At 42.8% G+C, this 19861-nt stretch overlaps 1 protein-coding gene across 1 annotated transcript; it reads right to left on the bottom strand.

Moving 5' to 3' along the window:
* Window positions 1-426: 426 nt before the first annotated feature.
* Window positions 427-15542, bottom strand: lrrc75ba (leucine rich repeat containing 75Ba). Its single transcript, XM_040019617.1, has 4 exons — window positions 14829-15542; window positions 11931-12059; window positions 10905-11017; window positions 427-3103 (listed from the first exon to the last, which is right to left on the bottom strand). The coding sequence occupies exons 1-4, from the start codon at window positions 15108-15110 to the stop codon at window positions 2497-2499; spliced, it is 1131 nt and encodes a 376-aa protein (XP_039875551.1). The 5' UTR covers window positions 15111-15542; the 3' UTR covers window positions 427-2496.
* Between the last annotated feature and the right edge of the window lie 4319 nt (window positions 15543-19861).

The following is a 19861-nucleotide window of genomic DNA, read 5'->3' as shown; positions in this document are numbered from 1 at the left end:
CACCGTAATGTAGTCTGTGCAGCCTGTCTATGTTGTTTCTCATAGATCAGTTTGAAATTTTTTGTGGGGGACATTGTAGCAGTTGGAACAAGATAATCCGATCAAACGTTGACTCATACATTCAGCAGAGACGTTTGCTGAGCAAAAGTTTGACGCACTTTCCAGTGAACACCTACAGCATGCAATCAATTCTCACAGCAACACAGATAAAATGTTATTTTACTCGTAATACAGGAAAATAAATCAATCCTGAAGGGAAAAGGTCAGATGATAAGATCCTGGTGATTTTTAGGGTGGGCTGCTTTGCCCCGTCACATGGTATTTGGACCTCGGGGGGTGTGACAGTCACACTGTGCCCTGACCTTATAGGAGCCACCTGCTGCAAATGTCACATTACCATGTCTGGCAGCAGGAACAAAAGGTTGCCAGGAGAGGATCATGGGTAGGGCCTCATGCGATGACCACCCTGCTTTTCCCTGGCAAACAGTGGCAGTTCAGGCATTTCACTGACAGCTCACAGCAGCGCAGATGATCCGCTGGCTGGGAAACAAGCACAACATTCCAATAACCAATCCCAAACAGCACGGGCTGAGCTGATTTCTTTGATTGCCCTATTTGCAGACTAATCTGCATAAATAAATAAATCTTCCTTTTGGGGGTCAGGTGCAGGCTGTTCTGGTGACCCAGATGTTCCAGCTGTTCGGTGTGTACTTTGACTGTTAAAATAAAACCCGACATCTGCTCTTAGTTTGAATTGGTTCATTTATTGGCAGTCAGTGTTGGGCATGAGACAGATACACAAAGGCTACAACAAGGAAGAGTTTGACATTGACACATGAAAACAAACTACAAACCAGGTGGACAGCCTTCTCCATCACTCCCAGTAAACATTCGACATGGAAAGAGGTGTCCGCTCTGACTGTGAACTACATTCACTGATCTATTTTCTGTTTTATTGCGTCGTCCCATCGGCCGCTTCCCTTTTTGCTCTATTGCTCAAGCTAACAGCGGGTCGCAGGGCTCGGTTTCATAGTCGTTATTGTAACTACTGAGTTGGACAAGTGACAAAACACCGAAACAATAACACAAATCATTACAGCAACAATCGGACAAACTACGGATACACACATATAACACACAGCAAACATTGATTATATATCTAGTGATGATTTTTTAATGATTGCTTCAACAATCAGGAGCCATCATTTCCCCATCTGCAGGTATACTTTCAGCTGTCTGCTTCACTGCTTATAATCGATGTACACAGAGGCTATGCTATGGTGAAACTGAAATATATAAAAAAAATCAAACTGCCTTAAAGTGCATCGCAGTGTTTCGGTCAGTCTAACTTAAACATCATGTGCTACTACAAGCAGACTAGAACCAATAGATAACAGTCATGGCTGCGTCTGATTAGAAAACACAGGACCACTAAAGTACAGCATCAATAAATGGGAACGACAACATATCTGTAGAGACACACGGCAGTAGGAAAGGGCAGCTTGGACACTGCTCTGACTTAGTGGCCCGCATGAACAGCTGGCTGTGGTGTCACAAATGCACTGAAACACACAGTGGGGATGAGCACAACATCTCAATAATCACACAGAGAAGGGAATAAGAGCATTCGGGCGAGTACAAAAACAATCAGTGACAGCTATCCATTGTTTGGTCCTACCTGTTGTCTTCTAAGATTGCTTTGTTCACCGAAAAGTGCACAAAAATAGCCTGTGGAAACACAACAGAGCCATGTTTTGTGTCCTCATTTACAACTACACAAGGGTGTGCGTGGGTATTCACAAGTGGACATTTGGAAAGGGGGGGAAAACGCAAAAAGTCGACCTAGCAGTTTTGCCGGGCGTCACGTGATGGGTCGTCGGCTGTATAGTCTGTTGAACTTGTGTCATAGCTTTTGTTGAGAGATTAACAGAGAACACACAATGTGGAGCTAGGCCCTGCCTGCCAGAGATAGACTCAGTCCTGGTAGAGAAACCCGGAGGGACCCACTGTTTCCAAACTGGCTCGAGTTCCTCTTCAGCTACCGCCGGGATGCTGCTCCTCCATCTGAGCAACTGATCTCAAACCTCCTCAAGATTGGCTTCTCAGCTGCCACTGTCACAGAGAGAAAGACAGAGAGAGAAAGAGAGACAGCAAGCGAGAAAGAGAGAGAGCACTGGTTTGTTAATCCTTCCAGCCCCCCCTCCAATGAAACCGCACCTCGTTCCCAAGAGCACCATCCACCAACACAGTAAGTCATGGCCGCTGCGGCTGTCGCTTCATTGTCACTATCTTGTGTGGGTTAACTCAGAGATGGTTAGGAATAGCTTGGTAGCTGTGTCGGGACAAGAAGTTCACAATGTGGGCACTGGTCTCCCTCATGTCTTGAGGGGTAACTGGGCTCGTGGTGTGAGGGCAAGAAGGCGAAGGAAGTAGCGGAGTGCTGTGGGACGACGTTTCAACCACAGTTGAAAGAACCTCGGAGACAAAATGACCCCATCACCTCTCACAGTAGTGAAGGGTAAAGTCTTTGGAGAGCTGCTTCTCCCCTAACCCCCAGGGCTCCAGCTCAAATTTGTCCCCCACATCATCCTCATCATCTTCCCCATCTTCATCTTCCTCCTCGTCCTCCTCATAGTGGCTAGGCTCTTCAATGGATGTCTCCAGGTGGTAGGAGTAGGGCTGACCCTCGGTGTACTCGTAGATCGTCGGCAGGCTGCTCTTTAGGCTGCAGCGCCGGCGCAATGCGACTAGCAGAGGCTGAGGCATGGTGAAAATGTCCATGTTGTTCCCTAGGTCGATCCAAGCCAGGCTGGCGAATTTCTTGGGGTCTTTGAGCATTTCGGTGAGGTCTTTGAGTATAGCCAGGGTGAGGCGGTTGCCATTGAGGGCTAAGGTGCTGAGTTTGGGCAGCGAGGCGAGGAAAGGCAAGAGAAACCTCAAATTTTCGTCAACAAGTTCGGTGAAGCTGATGTCTACAGCCACCACACTGTCTCTGTTGTTTTGGAGGTAGAAGGCGACTTGACGGACGTCCCGGGTCGAGAGGGGAATACCAGACAAGTCGACGGAGTCGCTGGACATTTTTTTTTGTAGGGTTGTCTTGAGACTGTTGGGAATATGAAGAGAAGAGAGTGGTATTACTTAGATGTCTCTTGCACATACACAGACAGAAATTGCTTTTGGCTGGAGGATGAAATGATCTTTGAATGATTGCCCGATTGATGAAAAAAACAAAGCAGTAGTTTTATGCTGTGTTTCCTGAGTTGTATAAAGGAGGGGGGTAACTGGTCCAGCTTGAGCGGAAGGCTGGTACAGAGACTCCAGCATGGGGATTTGCTAGTGTAAACAGAAGAGTAAAAACATCCGAGTGAACCAGCAGCTTGAGCTTAAAGCTCTGTGGGCCAGAAGCACGGGGCTCCTTATAGTGCAAGGTCACAACCGTTTCCCCCTGCAGAGATAAATTATGAAGTGCTTTGGAGGAACTAATCTGAATAAATCTGGCCATTTCAGTTATGGGGAGGCTAAAGAAAGACATGACTTTGCCTCTTTTCTTTTGTTGGTCAGCGACGTGCCACCTGATAACAGATTTTGGTGCAATTGAGCAAAGGAGTATGGAATCACACAAAACGTCCCCAGTTTGCTACACATAACAGAATCTTCTCATGAGCCGTGGCTGACATGTTGTGTATGAATGTCTGTAACACATCATGATTAGGCCACAAAACATATGCCGCAGGAATGCAGCAACGAATAATGCGTCATTAATTCACACTGCTCGCCATTAATAAATTATCACGTCAGAATGACTATTCATGCAAATAGCTAACACTTAATAAATTACAAGCTAAATATGATCTCACCCATTAAGTAACCTGTATCATAATAACTGTGATTCTATTACAGAAAAGTGCTTTTTTTGTTTGTTTGTTGTAGACAGCAGCTTTTGACAAGCCTCTTTGAGAGGGAAGAACATGCAACGTGAGTTTGAAGTAGCCAAAAACATTTAGCAGGTGATGAATAATGTCACAGATAAACGATCATGAACTCATAAAGGAAAACTTGATATCAATCTTGTTTTTGGCTTCTGACTGTGGCTTGTCAGCATTACTCAGTACTGTATCTGTGGATCAGTGGTTCATGCAGCAACATGTAGATGTACACCTGCCAGCCAGGTTTCTCAAAGCACCTTATGTATGAGGACTTTCATAAAGGTCGACTGAGCGCAGTGGAAAACTGCAGTGAGTTTGGTGGCATAGAAATGAGTGCATTAACTCTGATACTGACAGACATTAATTGTTGGCAGATTGGTTTAATTTGCTCACATGAACATACACTGATCTGACTACAGTGACTTTACAACACCTGCTATAAACAAGGCAGACAAACATTGTTTAAGCTCAGCAGATGCTTTAACACGATTATAGCATGTTTGAGAAGTTCAGTCCCTCTGCCTGATTTTTCTGTCTCTAAAGGGGATTTCTGAGTTGAAATTCAATCAGGGAAGCTTTAAATGATTACTTTTCTGCCCAGGATTTCTATCTGTTTCAGTGCATACTCGGTATAACCGAGTATGCACAGGACATTGCATAATGAAAGCACGATTTGAAGCCGAATCTAAATATAGGCGATATTATGATCCCTTTCTGCAGCTAGCATTCGTGCCGAAAACATTTCTGAATTACTTGCATGCTCCTTTGCCCCTTTGTTTGCAGTCCCTTACATTTACAAGCGCCCGACTCCTCACTCACCTCCTCACCCCAGCCCTAGAGGAGGCAGTGTGTTTAACTTGAGCTGTTACTGAAGTGGCCTCCAAGCTGATTTGGTGTCAGAGTGAATTAAAGCATTCCCAGCGCCCTTGCGACTTACTGTGACATGCACCTGTCACTTGTTATGCACCCAAGTGGGGTTTTTTTGTGTGTTGAAAATGGATGTGCCCTCAGCAGCATGCACAGCTCCTTTTTTTTAAAAGCAGGCGATGGGCTGATGATCAAATAACTCGTTAAAACCCCCCAAAAATCTGCAGATATCACCAGGATTTAAAAAGAAGTTTTAATCAGGTGCAGAGGACAAGAAATATGCCAAGCATGCTGCACTTCTATCAGACTCTTGTGAGCCAGAGTTCTTTCTCTCTCTTCTGTCTCTCGCATCCTTTTTTACATGACAGAAACCTCATTTTAACCAGAGGCACAAAGGTCCTAATGGCCGTGGCAGAGGCTTCGCTCCAGGTGTGAATAGGTTTTGATCACGCAGCTCCTTCCTTTTCAGACTCGCTTTTGAGCCCAGTCTGCACAAAAAAAGTATGTCTGAGGCATACACACTGGAAGCTTCTTTCATCCTGCGTCAAGATCTGATACCACAAAACATGAGCGCTACTGATAACTTTGAGTAGATGGTTTTTCTTGTGGATTTTACATCCAAGAACATGAATATCAGGGCTCAGTTTAAATTAAGAAACAGTGCAGAGGTATGATGCTGGATATCTGTGGCTAAGTAGATGCCCAAAGAAATAATAATGGACACTGAATCCAGTAAGGACTTACAGTAATGACATCAGCCTTTAATAACAATGCATATTCACAAACAAGCAACCTAATAAACACCCTTTACATAGTTAAGAAATCAATTAATTTTACATTGTGGTGCCATATATTAAGTATTCCCACCAAGAGTGCACCGCTTGTCTCTACGTGTGGCTCATCAGTCTCCAAGTGTCAGCGCTTTAATGCAACGAGGCCGCGTCCTAATTCAGTAAGCACAAATCAAATCGCTGTTGGGATTTAATAAAGTAAATATTCATTCTAAAGCTTGCTGAGTAGAAGTGAGATTATATATATATCTTTTTTAAATTAAGAAACAGTTTTTTCTAAACGTGCAGTTCAGTTTCCTCCTCATCTCCCCTCTGGGCTGTTATTGCATTACTCACGCCATTTTGTCTTTTTTGTCGAGTCATTTACGTTCAAACTTTTCTCTATTATTCATCTCAGTCCTCTGGTGGGTAAAGCCCATCTGCACGAGATGAGCAGTCTCGTCACATCTGCTCCCTGATGTCACGTATATTTTCCACTGCACGCTCATCATAAAGACGTACAGATGAGGTCGGCGTGCACTACGGATAGAAATCACACGCACATAATCCCTCTCAGCACTGCATTGTCCTTCATGCTGCAGGGTATTCAACCTCACACTTCACAATCCGTATCGCTAAAGGCAGTTCCCTCCCATGCACCAATCAGCCGCAACATTAAGGCCACTGACAGGGAAAGTGGATAACTCTGAATAGCTTGTTGCAGTGTAATGGACTGCTGTAAAATCCTGGATCCTGGCGTTTATGTGGACATTATTTTGACATATACTGCCTACCTAACATCCCTACAGACTTGGCTGACACCCGTCCGTACAAGCCCCAAGCTAGTACTTGAGGGAACTTGTGGTGCTTTTGAGGATCCTTTAATGACCATACAACACAGATTAAGCCTAAAAACTATATGATAGTTCAGGTTATTCTGTTTCTGAGTGTTAGGTGAGAAAACAAAAGCAAATTATTAAGTCACGTAAAGCTTATGGGAAAGAAAAACACTTCTGTAAAAGTCAAAAAAGAGAAAAGGTCACAAAAAGTGTCTGCAAATTTTATACTGACAAGAATTTAGCCTTAAGGTGAGAGCACTTCAGTAGCGTATCTGGGTCACTGCATCCATCAAGCCCATTTTTTTTTCATTGCACTTGGAAAAAAAACCAAGGAAAGTTTTCTAGCCAATCCTAAATAAACTAATTAGATTAGATTGAGATTAATGGGATTACTGAGTTTCAGATATTAATTCAGTGTGGCATTTCAGTCACACAAGTGTGTACAGTACTTAGAGGACTGCGTGTGCCGCACTAATGCTAGATAATGAAGGGATGAACAGTCCCGTGGCATTAAAAAGGACTGAGCTGTTTCTGTTTCCTCTGAGTGGAGAGAAACCCCACAGAAGTGGATTTGTTGCTTTTTATTTATTTTTTATTTCTTGCACAGAGGAGCCAGGCTGTCTGCAGCTGAACAAAGATGGAAGAGAAAGGGAATATAAATCCACTCTAAATTTGTATTTGTGACACACTTTCTTTGGTTTATTTGCTCTGTAAATGTAGACCAATAAAACCTTATTTGACAAAGGATAGACTTGGTATTTCTACAAAAATGCTCTTATGGTTGTGTGATAGTTATAAAGTTACAGCCAAGAACACAAGCAGTGGCCTAGCTGCACCTCTGAAGTTCACTTTTTTAAAAACAAAATATGATGTTTTTGTTTAATTATTGACAAAAAACACAGTTCTAATGTTTTATTACACTCAAAGTTGATAGACTGTTTATAAAAGATGGACATAGTAACAAGTTTGTCTCCTACTGGTTTCTGTTGCCTTAGGTTTAGCACTCGACTTCGGACAAGAGAGTGATATTGTAGTGTGAATGTGTGTGTGAATGGGTGAATGACTGAATGTAGTGTGAAGCGCTTTGGGGTCCTTAGGGACTAGAAAAGCGCTATACAAATGCAGGCCATTTACAGCTGCCAGCTTAAGCCACAGACTGTATATGAAAGATGGACATAGCTACTGTGAAAAAGCCGAGGGTTTTCGCCTACGTCATCTGTGTGTTTAAAATCAGATGTAAGCAAGCGGCAGATTTGAATGAGAAGCCAAGAGACACTGGATAGTTATAGGCTAGCAACTTAATAATCACACATATCCTGCTTTAACCTTCTTTTTGACTCTAATGTGGAACATGACTTGAAGTGATTTAAATAAGTATGTAGAGTGAAATTTGTTTTAATTCATTCTACACAAGTTAAAAACTTTAGGAAAACACAATGAAATCTTGTTGTTTGAACAACTACTTTGTTAATCAAGGCAATTACTGCTAGTCTTGCTTAATTAACCAATATGGGGGTTGATGATTTCATAGAGACAAACAACCATTTGCTCTTACATTCATGGGTAACTTAGAATCACCAATTAACCTAACTCTAATAACACACTGCAAACCAGCCAGATGTGGATTTGAACCCAGGCCCTTCTTGCTGTGAGGCAACAGCACTAACCATCATGCCACAAAGCTGTCAAGCCAGGCTTAACAAAACTAGGAAAGCTATGATTACAAGGCTTGATACAGAATTCTATGTACGTTTTTGTCCTTGACAGGTTAAACCACAATAAATAGCGATAGCACATACATGGTGTGGGTATAGTTGTCTGGCTCTTAAAACTCCAGCGATTTTCCTGCAGTTTGACATCTAATGTGATCTTGTGAATTTTGTGAGTCCAGGCAACTAACCACTCTTACTAGATTATCATGTCATTTCAACAAGAACAAATTAAGTCCTACCTCAAAGCACACTGTGCGCTGTCGATCTTACGTGCTGCACAATAATGTTTAATATTTAGTATTTACTGTTATATTCCCATATGTGATCATGATGTTGTTTATTCTATTGCTCTCGTTTTCTTCTGCTTGTTTTCTTTTTTCATTCTCAACAGGTGAAATTAATAAAAAAAACAAAAAAAACAAAAAAAGAACAAATTAAGTTGCTGAATTTCATGCAGATGCTACATGATTTAATTACGTTCACCATAGAAACATGAAATTATTTAGTTCAAATTACAAGTTTGAATCTTGTACATGTAACAACCACCCAATTTCTTTTTTTTTGAGTGTGGACTTCTTTTAGTAACAAGAGGAGTCGCCTCCTGCTGACCTTTAGAAAGAATGCAGGTTTAGCCAATGTTTTTGTATTGGCTAAACCTTGGCTAAATTTTTTTTGAGGGGGTGGTGGGGTTGGGGGGTTGATTCTTTTTACAGTTTATAGCCAACGATGACTAGTCGGCTTGGATAGCATGGCACATATAATTGACTGTAAATTATCTGTACTCAATGAACTGGACAAACCAAATTCGACTCTCTTGTGTGACTGAAACTCGACGATACAGCACCCAGTTGTCACTCAAAGCTGCCATTCCCTAAAAACACTACTTTCTTCTTCTGGCCACAACAATAGTGTAATAATATATATTTTCTGTACCTACAAGGCAAGTAATTACAACACAAGCACAAAATTATGCCACACAGTATAATACATACTTTAGTTACTGTAAAAAAATATTCACAAGCTTTAAGTTATATAAGAATTCATCATCTTATAGTTCTCAACAAAAGCAAAATAGCTACTGACGTTTTGTAGATATGTGACTGTTCCTGGTCACAAAGGCCTAGAGACTGGATTGTGACAATTTAGCAACCACTAGTAATGAGGGGAAAAATATTTATTCCCTGACCTGCCGGTGAGTGGTGCCTGACAGTTGGTGGGAAATTGATTGGGTACATGAAGGGTTTTGGTACATGACCATCTTTACAACCGATCTTATCCAGCGACAGCCAGCAACCAGTTGCAATTTACTTGGGGAATGCACATTTTTTCCTATTGATCAATGGTTGTATTACAGCTCAGTGTTGGACAGCTCTTGTTCAAAGTGCACATAATTTTTTTTAATGTACTAGGCTTTGTTTATGCAATAGTGTCAAAAATGAAAAAGAGTGGCTATGGAGACTAAGTCACTTTTTACTTTATATCTCAGAGAAAAAATTAATTATATGGTTTGATTTTTGTGAGTTTCACAGATGCTAGCAGATGTCCTAAATATATCTAACAAAGTCAATCTTTGTGCCTAATTTTAGTAGTTATTCCAGGCTAAGCTAATTGCTAAGCTAAACTGCTAGCAGAGTTCCCAAGAGGCAATGCAAGATACTCTAAATGACCTTATAAATATTTGAATCAGAAATAAAATGATGAGTTAAGCTCTTAACTGGAAAAAGTAGGCTATCTCCAAAAACTTAAGTTTGGGAGGTGAACTTCCTTTTCACAGTCAGCAGCAGACTGGACCTGTCTCATCTCTTTCTAGCCTTGACAGGTATTTGTTCATGAACACAACAGCAGGCGAAGCTGTCAGAGCTCACAACACCTGCTGTATTAATATTCTGGTTTAGGGTGGATTTCTTGTTTTAATGATTCATGTTGCTCCTGCTGTCTCAGCCAGTGTCACACCGTCTCACTGCAGGTTTATGAAGCCAACAACAAGACTAAGTGAAAAAGAGCATTTAGCTATCGGAATTTAGCGACTGTATGATTCCACACATTTTCAGAGAAGCTGTCAGTTTCAGTAAAGTCGTGTTTTTTTCCTCTTCCGAGCTGAAATAAATGTCCGTGAGGACAACAAAGCCCTGCCTGTACAGCTGAACAGTGAAATGTCTGATCTACATAAGCTTTTCTTCCAGTTTTTGCGTGTCACCTCTGAATGACTCGCAATAAACCCGTCTGATCTCGCTGAGCTAACATCATCTCGTTTTCAGCCCTCAGATTGTTTTCATCTCTTTAAAATTAATCCATTATTTGCAGTGTGTAGTCAGATGTAGAATAAGCAATTACACGAGAAACAATTATGATAGGCTTTTTCTGTTCATGAATAGGATTACCAAGTAACACCTAGACACACAAAAAGCCTATTTGTGTGCAACCTAATTCTCTATTCATCATTTGCACATCAAAAGCAATGCACTTTTTCATGAAAATAGCTACAATTACATTTTAGCACAACCCTCCCAGCTTTTTTTGGCATACAGATGGACACGTTTGCTGCCACTTTTGAAGAGCGAAACGCCAGTAGCGATGCAAATCCACTGCACGGTCCTTTCAGATATGACTGACAGCTGTGGTTATTCTTAACGTTTCTATCAGGTCAGCCCATGGCCAGCTCCGTCGTATTTCAGTGTCGGGTACAAAGATGAAAATCTCTACTGCTCGACATGGAGCCGAGCCCTGTTCTCTGTTGTGTGTGCGGCGGCTGACTTATTACAGACTGAATGTCTGGACAGAAGGGCTTACCAGGCCTGGGATTTCCGTCTGGACATGCTCTGCCTCAACCACTTTGAGTGTGGGGTCAGGTGATAGATCAGCTGTCTGCAAATCTTATCAGAAGACTTTATGGTGTCTGCATCCTGTAGACGAGGACAGAAAGAGTGCTGATAAAGGAACACAGAGCATGAGAGTAATAGTACTAAGGCAGCAGCTTTTTCTGCCCGTGGAAGTAAAAGAGAAAAACAGTTCTTTGCAGCTCTTTATATCTCTCAAGGTTTTAAATCCTGCCAAGTTTCCTCGATTCTTTTTTTTTTTTTACACTCATCAACCTGTAGCTCCACCATATTTCACCTGAACAGAAATGTTAATGGTTTATTATTATTCTTGAAGCCTTGAGCTACTCCTGAACAAAACACAATTTAACTGACTTGCTGGAGCAAGAAAATCTAATCACATGCAGCATGCACTGGGAAGCAAAACACAGGAAGTAGTAAGCAGAGGTGAGATACAGCAGCTACTGATAAACCCAGATAATTTTAAAGTATTAATCATGCTGTGGCTCCTGGTGACCACTGCCTACATAATAATAATAATAATAATAATAATAATAATAATAATGATTCAGTTTTCATCTTTGATTTTTCAGACAGGCTGAATTACACATTCCCATCTGTACATAAAATTCAACCTTATTCTGTTTCAAGGTGCTATTTAGATTTATTCAATTTTGCTGGCACTGTCAGGTCACTCCAGCTTTATGAGTTTCAGGTATGAAAAATTTAACAAACTGCATTAAGCGGTTTTCCAGGATTCTTACTGAGCAGCTATTTCTAGCTCCTCGAGAGTAACATGTGTCGGCGGAATTTCTTTCGAGCATCTGTCTGTAGGAATGTCAATAACATCCTCGGATGAGATTTTCTTAAGAAGACAGCGATTCACAAGCGGAATTCATAAGGGAAATGTTCTTAGGAGAAAGCTTTCCTTTGCAGAGTGCTAACACCAAGCTTGTCAGGGAAACACAAAAACACACAGAAAAAAGGAAAGAAACCTGACCTTCTTAGGACACTGCATCTCTCGAGCCAGGCTGAGCAGCAGCTCGTGTGAGATGGGATCCACTAGATTGAGGAAGGCAGCGTTTTTGTACAAGATGTCGTTGAGCGATGTGCCTTCTAAACCCAGATCCTACCAGAGAAGACAAGATAACAAAAAAGAATCACAAACCCAGCAAGATGCAGTTGCAGAAATACACAATTAGGGGTCTAAGAATGTAGATTTAGACCGACAAACAGGTCCCTACTGTGTCAAGGGCATCGTGACTCCTAATGGAAAGATAAAAGAAGCGTTTTGTTTTAAATATTCATTAAAGAAGACAGGCTGCGTTTTCATCTACAGTAGCAAAGTGAAATGTAGGTGGGGGGGAGTCACTGGGGAGAGGCTGTGTTTGGACATATCACCCCTCGGTGGCACTTATCCACAGGGCATATCTTGACATGCCATAGTGCTTACTGTTTGCAGAAAGCAACCCATGCCTGACTCTCTCTGACCTCATGTTAATACCTCAGATCAAACCTCTGATTTCTACATGCTCTACTTTCATTGGTTGTTTAAAACTTGGGGAAAAAACAACTCAACCCAACAACTTTCAAATGCATTTAATATCTCAGTGCACATGCATCTATTTTTCCTCATTTATAATTCTCTTCTTGCCGTGGCACTTCAATATGTTAGAGTTTGAATACATTTCATTTGTGCTGCACGTAAATACATCTGCAAAGAGGTCAGAACTGACAGCTGTCACGGCAGCTGTCAGTTGATGATGAATCCGAGAGGATCTGCGGTGAAAAAAAGAAATCAAACCAACTAAAAAGAGGAGATGTCAGATGACCTTTCGAGAGTGATGAGACAAGCAGCAGTCAGCGGTGCTGCTGTGCGCGCTGAACCATACCAACTCGCCTTCATCCACATGTCCATCCTCAAGGTCCTAATGAGCCAATCTATGATGGCGAGCACTTGTGCAGCCCATGCAAGTTTAATGAGAAAAGAAAGCCTTTGAGACACTACATACGGTACGCGCACACCTGCGTGCATGCACACACATTCAGACACATCCGCTTTTTTTCCTTCCTTAAACACAATCTGCATTGATTGTAAAAGACAGTTGGAGTGGGAGGCTGGCAGCTCCACATTCCCGGCAGTCCTTTTAACAAGGGTGGCAGTAAACACAGACTGAACCCAAAGCACGGGAGAAGCTGCTTTTGCTCTTCTAAGAAAGACTTCTAAGAAAGAGAAGGTGTAAAAATATCTCCCTTCAGTGTTCATGCCTGATCAACTGTCACGTGCGAGTGTGAAACCAAGCCATGGATCAGTCCTCATATCTGCAACGAAGCTCAGATCTCTATCCTATCTGCGGCAGAGCTCGCTGTTACACACCAATTAAATCTGCAGCTAATTCTGAGAACAGAATCTCGCCAATATCTGCTGCAAACTCTGCAAGAAAAAAAAAGAGATAAAGTGAGGATCATTTAATAAAAGTAGAGCTCATTTAGGGGAAAGTGAGCCTCCCGTCCCCTGTGATGTGGCTGTCATGGAGCCTGGCCAGGCCAGTTTATCTCCTTGGCTTGATTAAGGAGGTTCCACTCTCTCCTGTGTCAAGGCTTCAGAGTAATTAACACCGGACTGGTCAACAGCTAAAAGACAGAGGAAAGCCCTAAGGGCAAGCAAACAAATTAGATAACTTAGGATATTGCTGTATCTTTGATGTGTCCACATATCCTTTCATGCGTGTTTTACACATTTGCCAAAGCAGACGAGAAGAGGCTCTAAAGAAGCCCTTTGATTAAGATCCTGTATGGTGGAGTGTAGGACCTTTGAGGTCATGTGTACAAAACTCGTCCTACTTAATTTTGCAAAAACTACATCAAATCATCGCACTGAGTGTGTTCTTAGCTTGATGAGGATGCATTTTAGAGGTAATTGATTTAGTTTCCTCAATTCATTTTAAAATGACAAAAATACCAAATCTTCATGTGACTATAGGCACACACACACAAACACTAGAATATTTACAAAAATAAATAAATAAGGAAAGCAATGACAGTGGCCTAGATTTTCATTTCTTTAGGTAAGAGTTAATAAAACCTTTTGAAGTGGAATAATATTTTGTATTGGTGAACACAAGACTTCAGGGCTCTCATCGTTGCTGCTGGAGCACAGGCCATTACAGTGAGAGAGAGAGACATTAAGAGTGGGGAGTGATGGAGGTGCTAGGTCGCTCTAATGGGCATATTAGAACAGCCTAAGGAAAAGGTGAAACTCTGGCTTTAGAAGGGAAGGGAAACAAGGACAAATGCAGACAGGAATGGAGATTTATTTGTGTTCTGCATTTCAGGAAATATCCAGAACCATCAGGAGAAAATCAAATTTGAGGTAATGCGATGACACAGTGTGGAGTTTGAACATTTCCTCATTCGGTGGGTAGGTAATCCTATCAAATCTAATGTCAACACTGAGCACGTTTAGCCACAGTGAGAGAGAGAGTGGTGAGTCACGTGCTGTGTCTGCCAACGAAACACTGTGTCACAGGTACAGTGCTCTGCCAGTGGCCTACTTTCCATAAAAAACAAATGCTTCAGGAGGAAGTGGCCAAAGGAGTGAGCCCACACACGCGTGTAGTAACCGCAAAGGGAAATGAACGAATAATGTGGGCTTAGGTCAGAGGTCAGAAGCCGTTACAGAAAATGCAGGAGAACACTACAGTGCACCTGTGCCACCGCTACATTTTGGATATGCATGCAAAAGACTCACTCACGCACGTACACAGTCCCTCACCGCTCTCTGTGAGATGGGAAAACAATGCATGCCCGCATCAGCACCACAGCAGGCTTTAGGGCAGCGCTGCTGTTCGCAAACAACGTCCGACTTCACCATGCCCTGTGCAGGTTCCTTCCTTACCTTCCTCAGTAATTTGAGCACGTCGGTCGCCTGGTCTATCCTGCGGTCACGGAGCAGCTTCTGGATCTCTTTGATCCACGCCACTCTCCTCATGTACGGGCTGTGGTTAGTCCTTCGCAGCATTCCAGGCAGTTTGTCTGATTTGAGCATCAGCGCAAACAGAAAGTCCCCGCCGCCCCGACCTCCCCTCTCGCTCTCTCCGGCGCTGTTCAGGAGCTTGCGTCGCCTTTTGGAGAAATTCTCGTTGTCCAAGCTGCTCTGCCTGCTCAGTCTGGAGCCCATGGTGTTGTTGTTGTTTGTTGGCTTGTTTCTTTCTCTTTTTTTGACACAGTCAGACAGCACCACTACCAAAAGGACAATCCCATGATGAGCTCCAGTTGCCCGTTTCCAGCAGATGCTCCTAAGTGGATGGTAGAGAAAAAAAAACAAAAAACAACAGCGTCGTGTTGTCTGGCTCTGCGACTGGCTGTCAGATGGCTGGGGATCCGGTGCAGAGCCACATAATATCCTAGAACGCTCTAAACGATCATCGTTGCCTCGTGCACCCGTCACGCGTTAGTATATCTCGCTTTGTTTTTCTCCTCCGTCGCCGCCACCGTGCACTACGTGCGCCAGGCTCAGATGATGATGATGATGCTCCGGCTGCTTCATCCTCCGGTCGTGTCTGCTTTTACGCTGCTGTTTAGATTTGTGCAACGTGGAGAGTCCGGCCAATCGCAGCATCTGGTGCCTGCTGCGCGTCTCTCCTCCCAGCCATAAACCCCCCTCAGCCCTCTCCTCCCCGTGCAGCTGCAAAAGGGGGAATCAAATCATAAGAATATTCAGCACGTGAGACCAATGTAAGCAAAAGAATCGTTGAAAGAAAGGGATTTTTTTTTAAATGCTCTGAATGTGCCACTTTCAGTTTGATTTTTTTTTCTCTTAGGGGGGTCTTCGGTTTATCCTCCAGAAGACTTGAAAGTTTGTCTTTTAGCTCCAGCTTCTCAAGTACGTGCTTCGCCATGGGCCCGGTATAAATCTGAAATTTCTCTTTTGGCAGTCTTGTTGTTGTTCAGCCTTTGCATGAGCTGTCAGCTCCTGTTTGCATCAATCACAGCTTCACTAAGTCACAGAATTCACTGAAAAATATCCACATCCCGTCTTTTTGTCACATTGCCATCTCTCTTTATTTATTTCCACGGAGGTCGGTGAATGGGGGGCCCCTGAGGTGCAGCCAGCGACATAATAGACAGCTCTCAGTTATTTCAGCACCCATCCACACCTATTCTATTTGTAGCCCAGCTCCCATCATTGTGGCTTTAAGGACTTTGAGCCTGACTTGACCTTATTTGCTCTCATGATTCAGGCTCACTCTTGTTTAGTGGAGAGCACAGCGCTGTGATCTGTTGTCTAATAATTATTTTCCCTGGCTGTGGACCGGCCCAGCTGCATATTTTTTTAGAGGTTGTAATTATGATTGACCGGTGCCCTTAATTTAATGCAGCATCCTCACGGCACTGACTTGTTTTGTCAGATCCTTGACTCTCGGAGCAATGCTGGTAAAGCGACCCAATTGAACAGCTTGCTCTAAATGAACTGGTCATTCTGCTTTCCTGTTTCAGGTTTGCAAAGTTTTTGTGACAAGAGAATTAAATCTGCACCTAGAAACAGTTAATGAACATTAAAAAAAAGATTCTCAACCCAGTGGCCAACTTTTGGTGGGGTCTGGTGATGATTAAGGTGCACCGCTTTTACAGATTCTGTTTGATTTACATATCGCAGGGAGCACTACTCTGTCAGCTTTATTATATCCTGTGTGATTGCAGCTTCACAGTGGCAGCGGGGTTATCGCTCTTAGAGCTGAACAGAAAGGGTTTGAAAGAGACTCACATTTAACAGGCAGAGAGGGTCTAATGGGACAAATTTAGTGAGTACACATACATACATTTTTATTACTATTTTAAAGCTCTTCTAAGCTTTGCATCAACCCATTATCTACAATATGGGGAATTCTCTTATTGTAATATTCAGTATTTGTTGTCCTTTTCTGTCTTGACAAGCCAAAGCACGTTAATCTATAACTGTTCTAGCTGAAGATGTTTATGAACTGCAGGTTAATTGATATCAACATGATGTAGCACGACAAATGAAATAGTAAAAAAACCAACAAAAAAAAAACAGGTCATGGTCAAAATAGCAAAGAAATCACGCAGCCCAAGAGGATAACAGTGAAACAGTGATGTCATTTGCTTGCCCCCAAGCAGCTTAGTGGTTAGGATGCTGACTCTGAGTAGCAACCATTTTTCTGGGGTTGGCAAAACTGAGCTTTTGTTCTGCTGTTGAATCCGTGTAGGCTCAATAGTAATGTTCTATTGTGGCCGTTTACTACTGTCACATCTAATTATATTATGATGACTCATATATAATAAGCAATTTCTTCTTCTTCTGGCCTCTTCTCCTATAGATCACCACAGTGAACATTAGCCTCCATCACGCCCTATCCCCAGCATCGTCCTCTGTCACACCAACCCTCTGCATGTCCTTCATTTCTTAGTGGTCTCTCTCTTTTCCTCTTGCCTGACAGCTCCATCTCGGACACACTTTGTCCAATATATTCACTATCACTACTCCTTTGCACAAGTCCAAGCCATCTCAGCCTTGCCTCTCTGACTTTATCTCCAAGCTGCTCAGCCTGAGCTCTCTCTGACATTCTAATCCCATCCATTTTCGTCACACCCCAAGAAATCTTCAGCATCTTCAGCTTTGCCTTCTCTCTTTTTGTCAGTGCCACTGTCTCCAAACCAAACATCATAGCACGTCTCACTACCATCTTGTATAGTTTCCCTTTCATGCTTGCTGCTGTTCCTCTGTCACATATCACCCCTGTCACTAATCTCCACCCTACCTCTACTCTCATCTTCCCCTCTCTTGTGCTTTGGATGGTTGAACCCAGGTATTTAAACTCATCCACCTTCATAACCCTTACTCCTTGCAGCTTCACTGTTACACTTGTCTCCCTCACATTCACACAAATGTATTGTTTCTTGCTTCTGCTGACCTTCGTTCCTCTTCTCTCCAGAGTATACCTTCACATCTCCAGGCTCTCTTGCACCTGTTCCCTGCTCTCACTAAAGATCACCAAGCTGTCTGCAAACATCACAGTCCATTTAGACTCCTGCCTGACCTCATCTGTCAGCCTGCCCATCAGCACTCCAAACAAGAAGGGTCTTAGAGTCAATTCTTGATAAAATCTCACTCCCACCTTTCAGTCTTATTGCACACCTCACCCTACGATCCCTGTCCTCATACATATATCCAAAAACAGCTGCTGTAGAAAAAAATGTAACTCCAGTTCTCTTAATTTGTGCACATACCACCGATCAGGTTTCACTATTGTTGTGTGGGCCTATTAAAGTAGTGGCTGTGGCCTTCAGTTTTCCCACTCCACCTCGCAGCGATACCGTCACTTCAAATTGCACCCCTTGGCCTATAACTCACAAAATCAGTGAAAAATCCCCCCAACACTGCACACTGTGTTAAATGTGACCGTTCATGTACACTGTAACAGGATGCAAACAAAAAAAGACTGGGTGGCCTCTGTTCTCCCTCATTTGTATAGTGCTGCTATGACAGAAGCAGCTTAGCTACCAACTCCTAATTGCAGCACACATCCCAGAGCCTGTCTGTGGCGTCCCTATCATTAAAAGGAGCGCAGCCGGCCATAAAAACACATTACATCACCTTTCTGCTCTCCATGTTTCTGCAGGCTGCGTTTCACCTGTCGCCGAGGAACAACAGCAGCGTGTGATCAGATCTGCTGCTGCGTATACAGGAATAAACAAGCCTCCCTCTTTATTGTACGAAAAACAACTGGAGGGAAACATGGTGGGTAGTGTGAGTGCATCGCTCCCATCAAAGTCAAAACGAAACCTATAAGCCTCTAAGCTGACGGATGAAAATATGAAAAGAGCTCCAGCTGATATTTCACACAACAACTCCGGTGCAGTGACAGTGCTGTTCGCATTAAAACTGAAGGAAGCAAGGCCTCTGTGATCTGTAACTAAACAGAAATGTAATTGCTCTCTTCTGCTATAAATCAGCTCTGCCTGCTGAACAAACTCCCCTCTCTTGGGGTGGCTCTGAACATGGGAGATCCAGAACAGGATATAGTAATTAGATTTAGAGACAATCATAGTAGCAGCAGCAGCAGCAGACCACAGGCTCCTTTGACAGCACTTTATCAGTGTGACCCAGCAACAGGAGTGCACGCTGGATTAGCCGAGGTACCACAGAAGGGTATTTGCTGTTCTGCAGCTACCGTCACCGACGCTGCCAGCTTGGACTTGTGCTCCCGGGCGAAGGCGAAGGCATCTTAATTGGTCTGAGGACGCCTGCAGAAAAAGCCAAATAGAATGTGACACGGTTACTGAGCATGGCAACGCTGCTGGCCAAGCCAATCACACAGAGCCCCGAGTCAGAGCTGAATGCTGCTTGCATCTGTAAACAGATCACTCTCACCTTCACTTTGTCAAACCTGGCAGATTGATATCCGAGTGAAATGGAAAGTTATAGAGCACCAGAAAGACAAACTTGAGAGCTTCACTCCAAAGTGATCAATGATGCGAAGAGCAGTTGTTGTTTGGAGAGAGAAATATGATGGAAATAATAGATCGCAGCACCCAAATTCAGATTTTTTTTTAAAGAATTGAATGTGGATGTCTGCAAATGTGTTTTTTTTCTGTCAGAATTTTGAACCTTATTGTTTTTCTTCCAACATCCCCAAGAGCTAACACACACACAGTAGGCACTCCAGAAAGCTTTGATGGTGATTGCTTTCCACCTCTCATCTTCCTCTATGCTTTTTTTCTCTCTCTCCATATATATATACACATTTATTTTTCTTCTTCTTAATAAAAAAAACAACAACAAAAAAAACAGCATTGCTCATATGAAAGGACTGCTCATCAGAATCACAGTGTGACACCCGAACGAAGTCACACCTTCAAACCAAGATGACACAGCACACATCAGCTGAGACTTTAGTTAGTTATATA

Source organism: Simochromis diagramma, unplaced genomic scaffold (assembly GCF_900408965.1).
Source record: "Simochromis diagramma unplaced genomic scaffold, fSimDia1.1 OVJJ01000822.1, whole genome shotgun sequence".
Classification (NCBI taxonomy): Eukaryota; Metazoa; Chordata; class Actinopteri; order Cichliformes; family Cichlidae; genus Simochromis; species Simochromis diagramma.
The sequence above is the reverse complement of the archived record's forward strand: the minus strand, read 5'-3'. Positions and strand labels throughout refer to the sequence as shown.

Excerpts from the sequence above, each read along its gene's own strand:
- lrrc75ba (XM_040019617.1), bottom strand. The coding sequence starts at position 15,110 with ATGGGCTCCAGACTGAGCAGGCAGAGCAGCTTGGACAACGAGAATTTC. Across the intron at positions 12,060-14,828 it reads TGCTCAAATTACTGAGGAAG|GATCTGGGTTTAGAAGGCAC; the intron begins GTAAGGAAGGAA and ends CTTCTCTGGTAG. Across the intron at positions 11,018-11,930 it reads AGATGCAGTGTCCTAAGAAG|GATGCAGACACCATAAAGTC; the intron begins GTCAGGTTTCTT and ends CCTCGTCTACAG.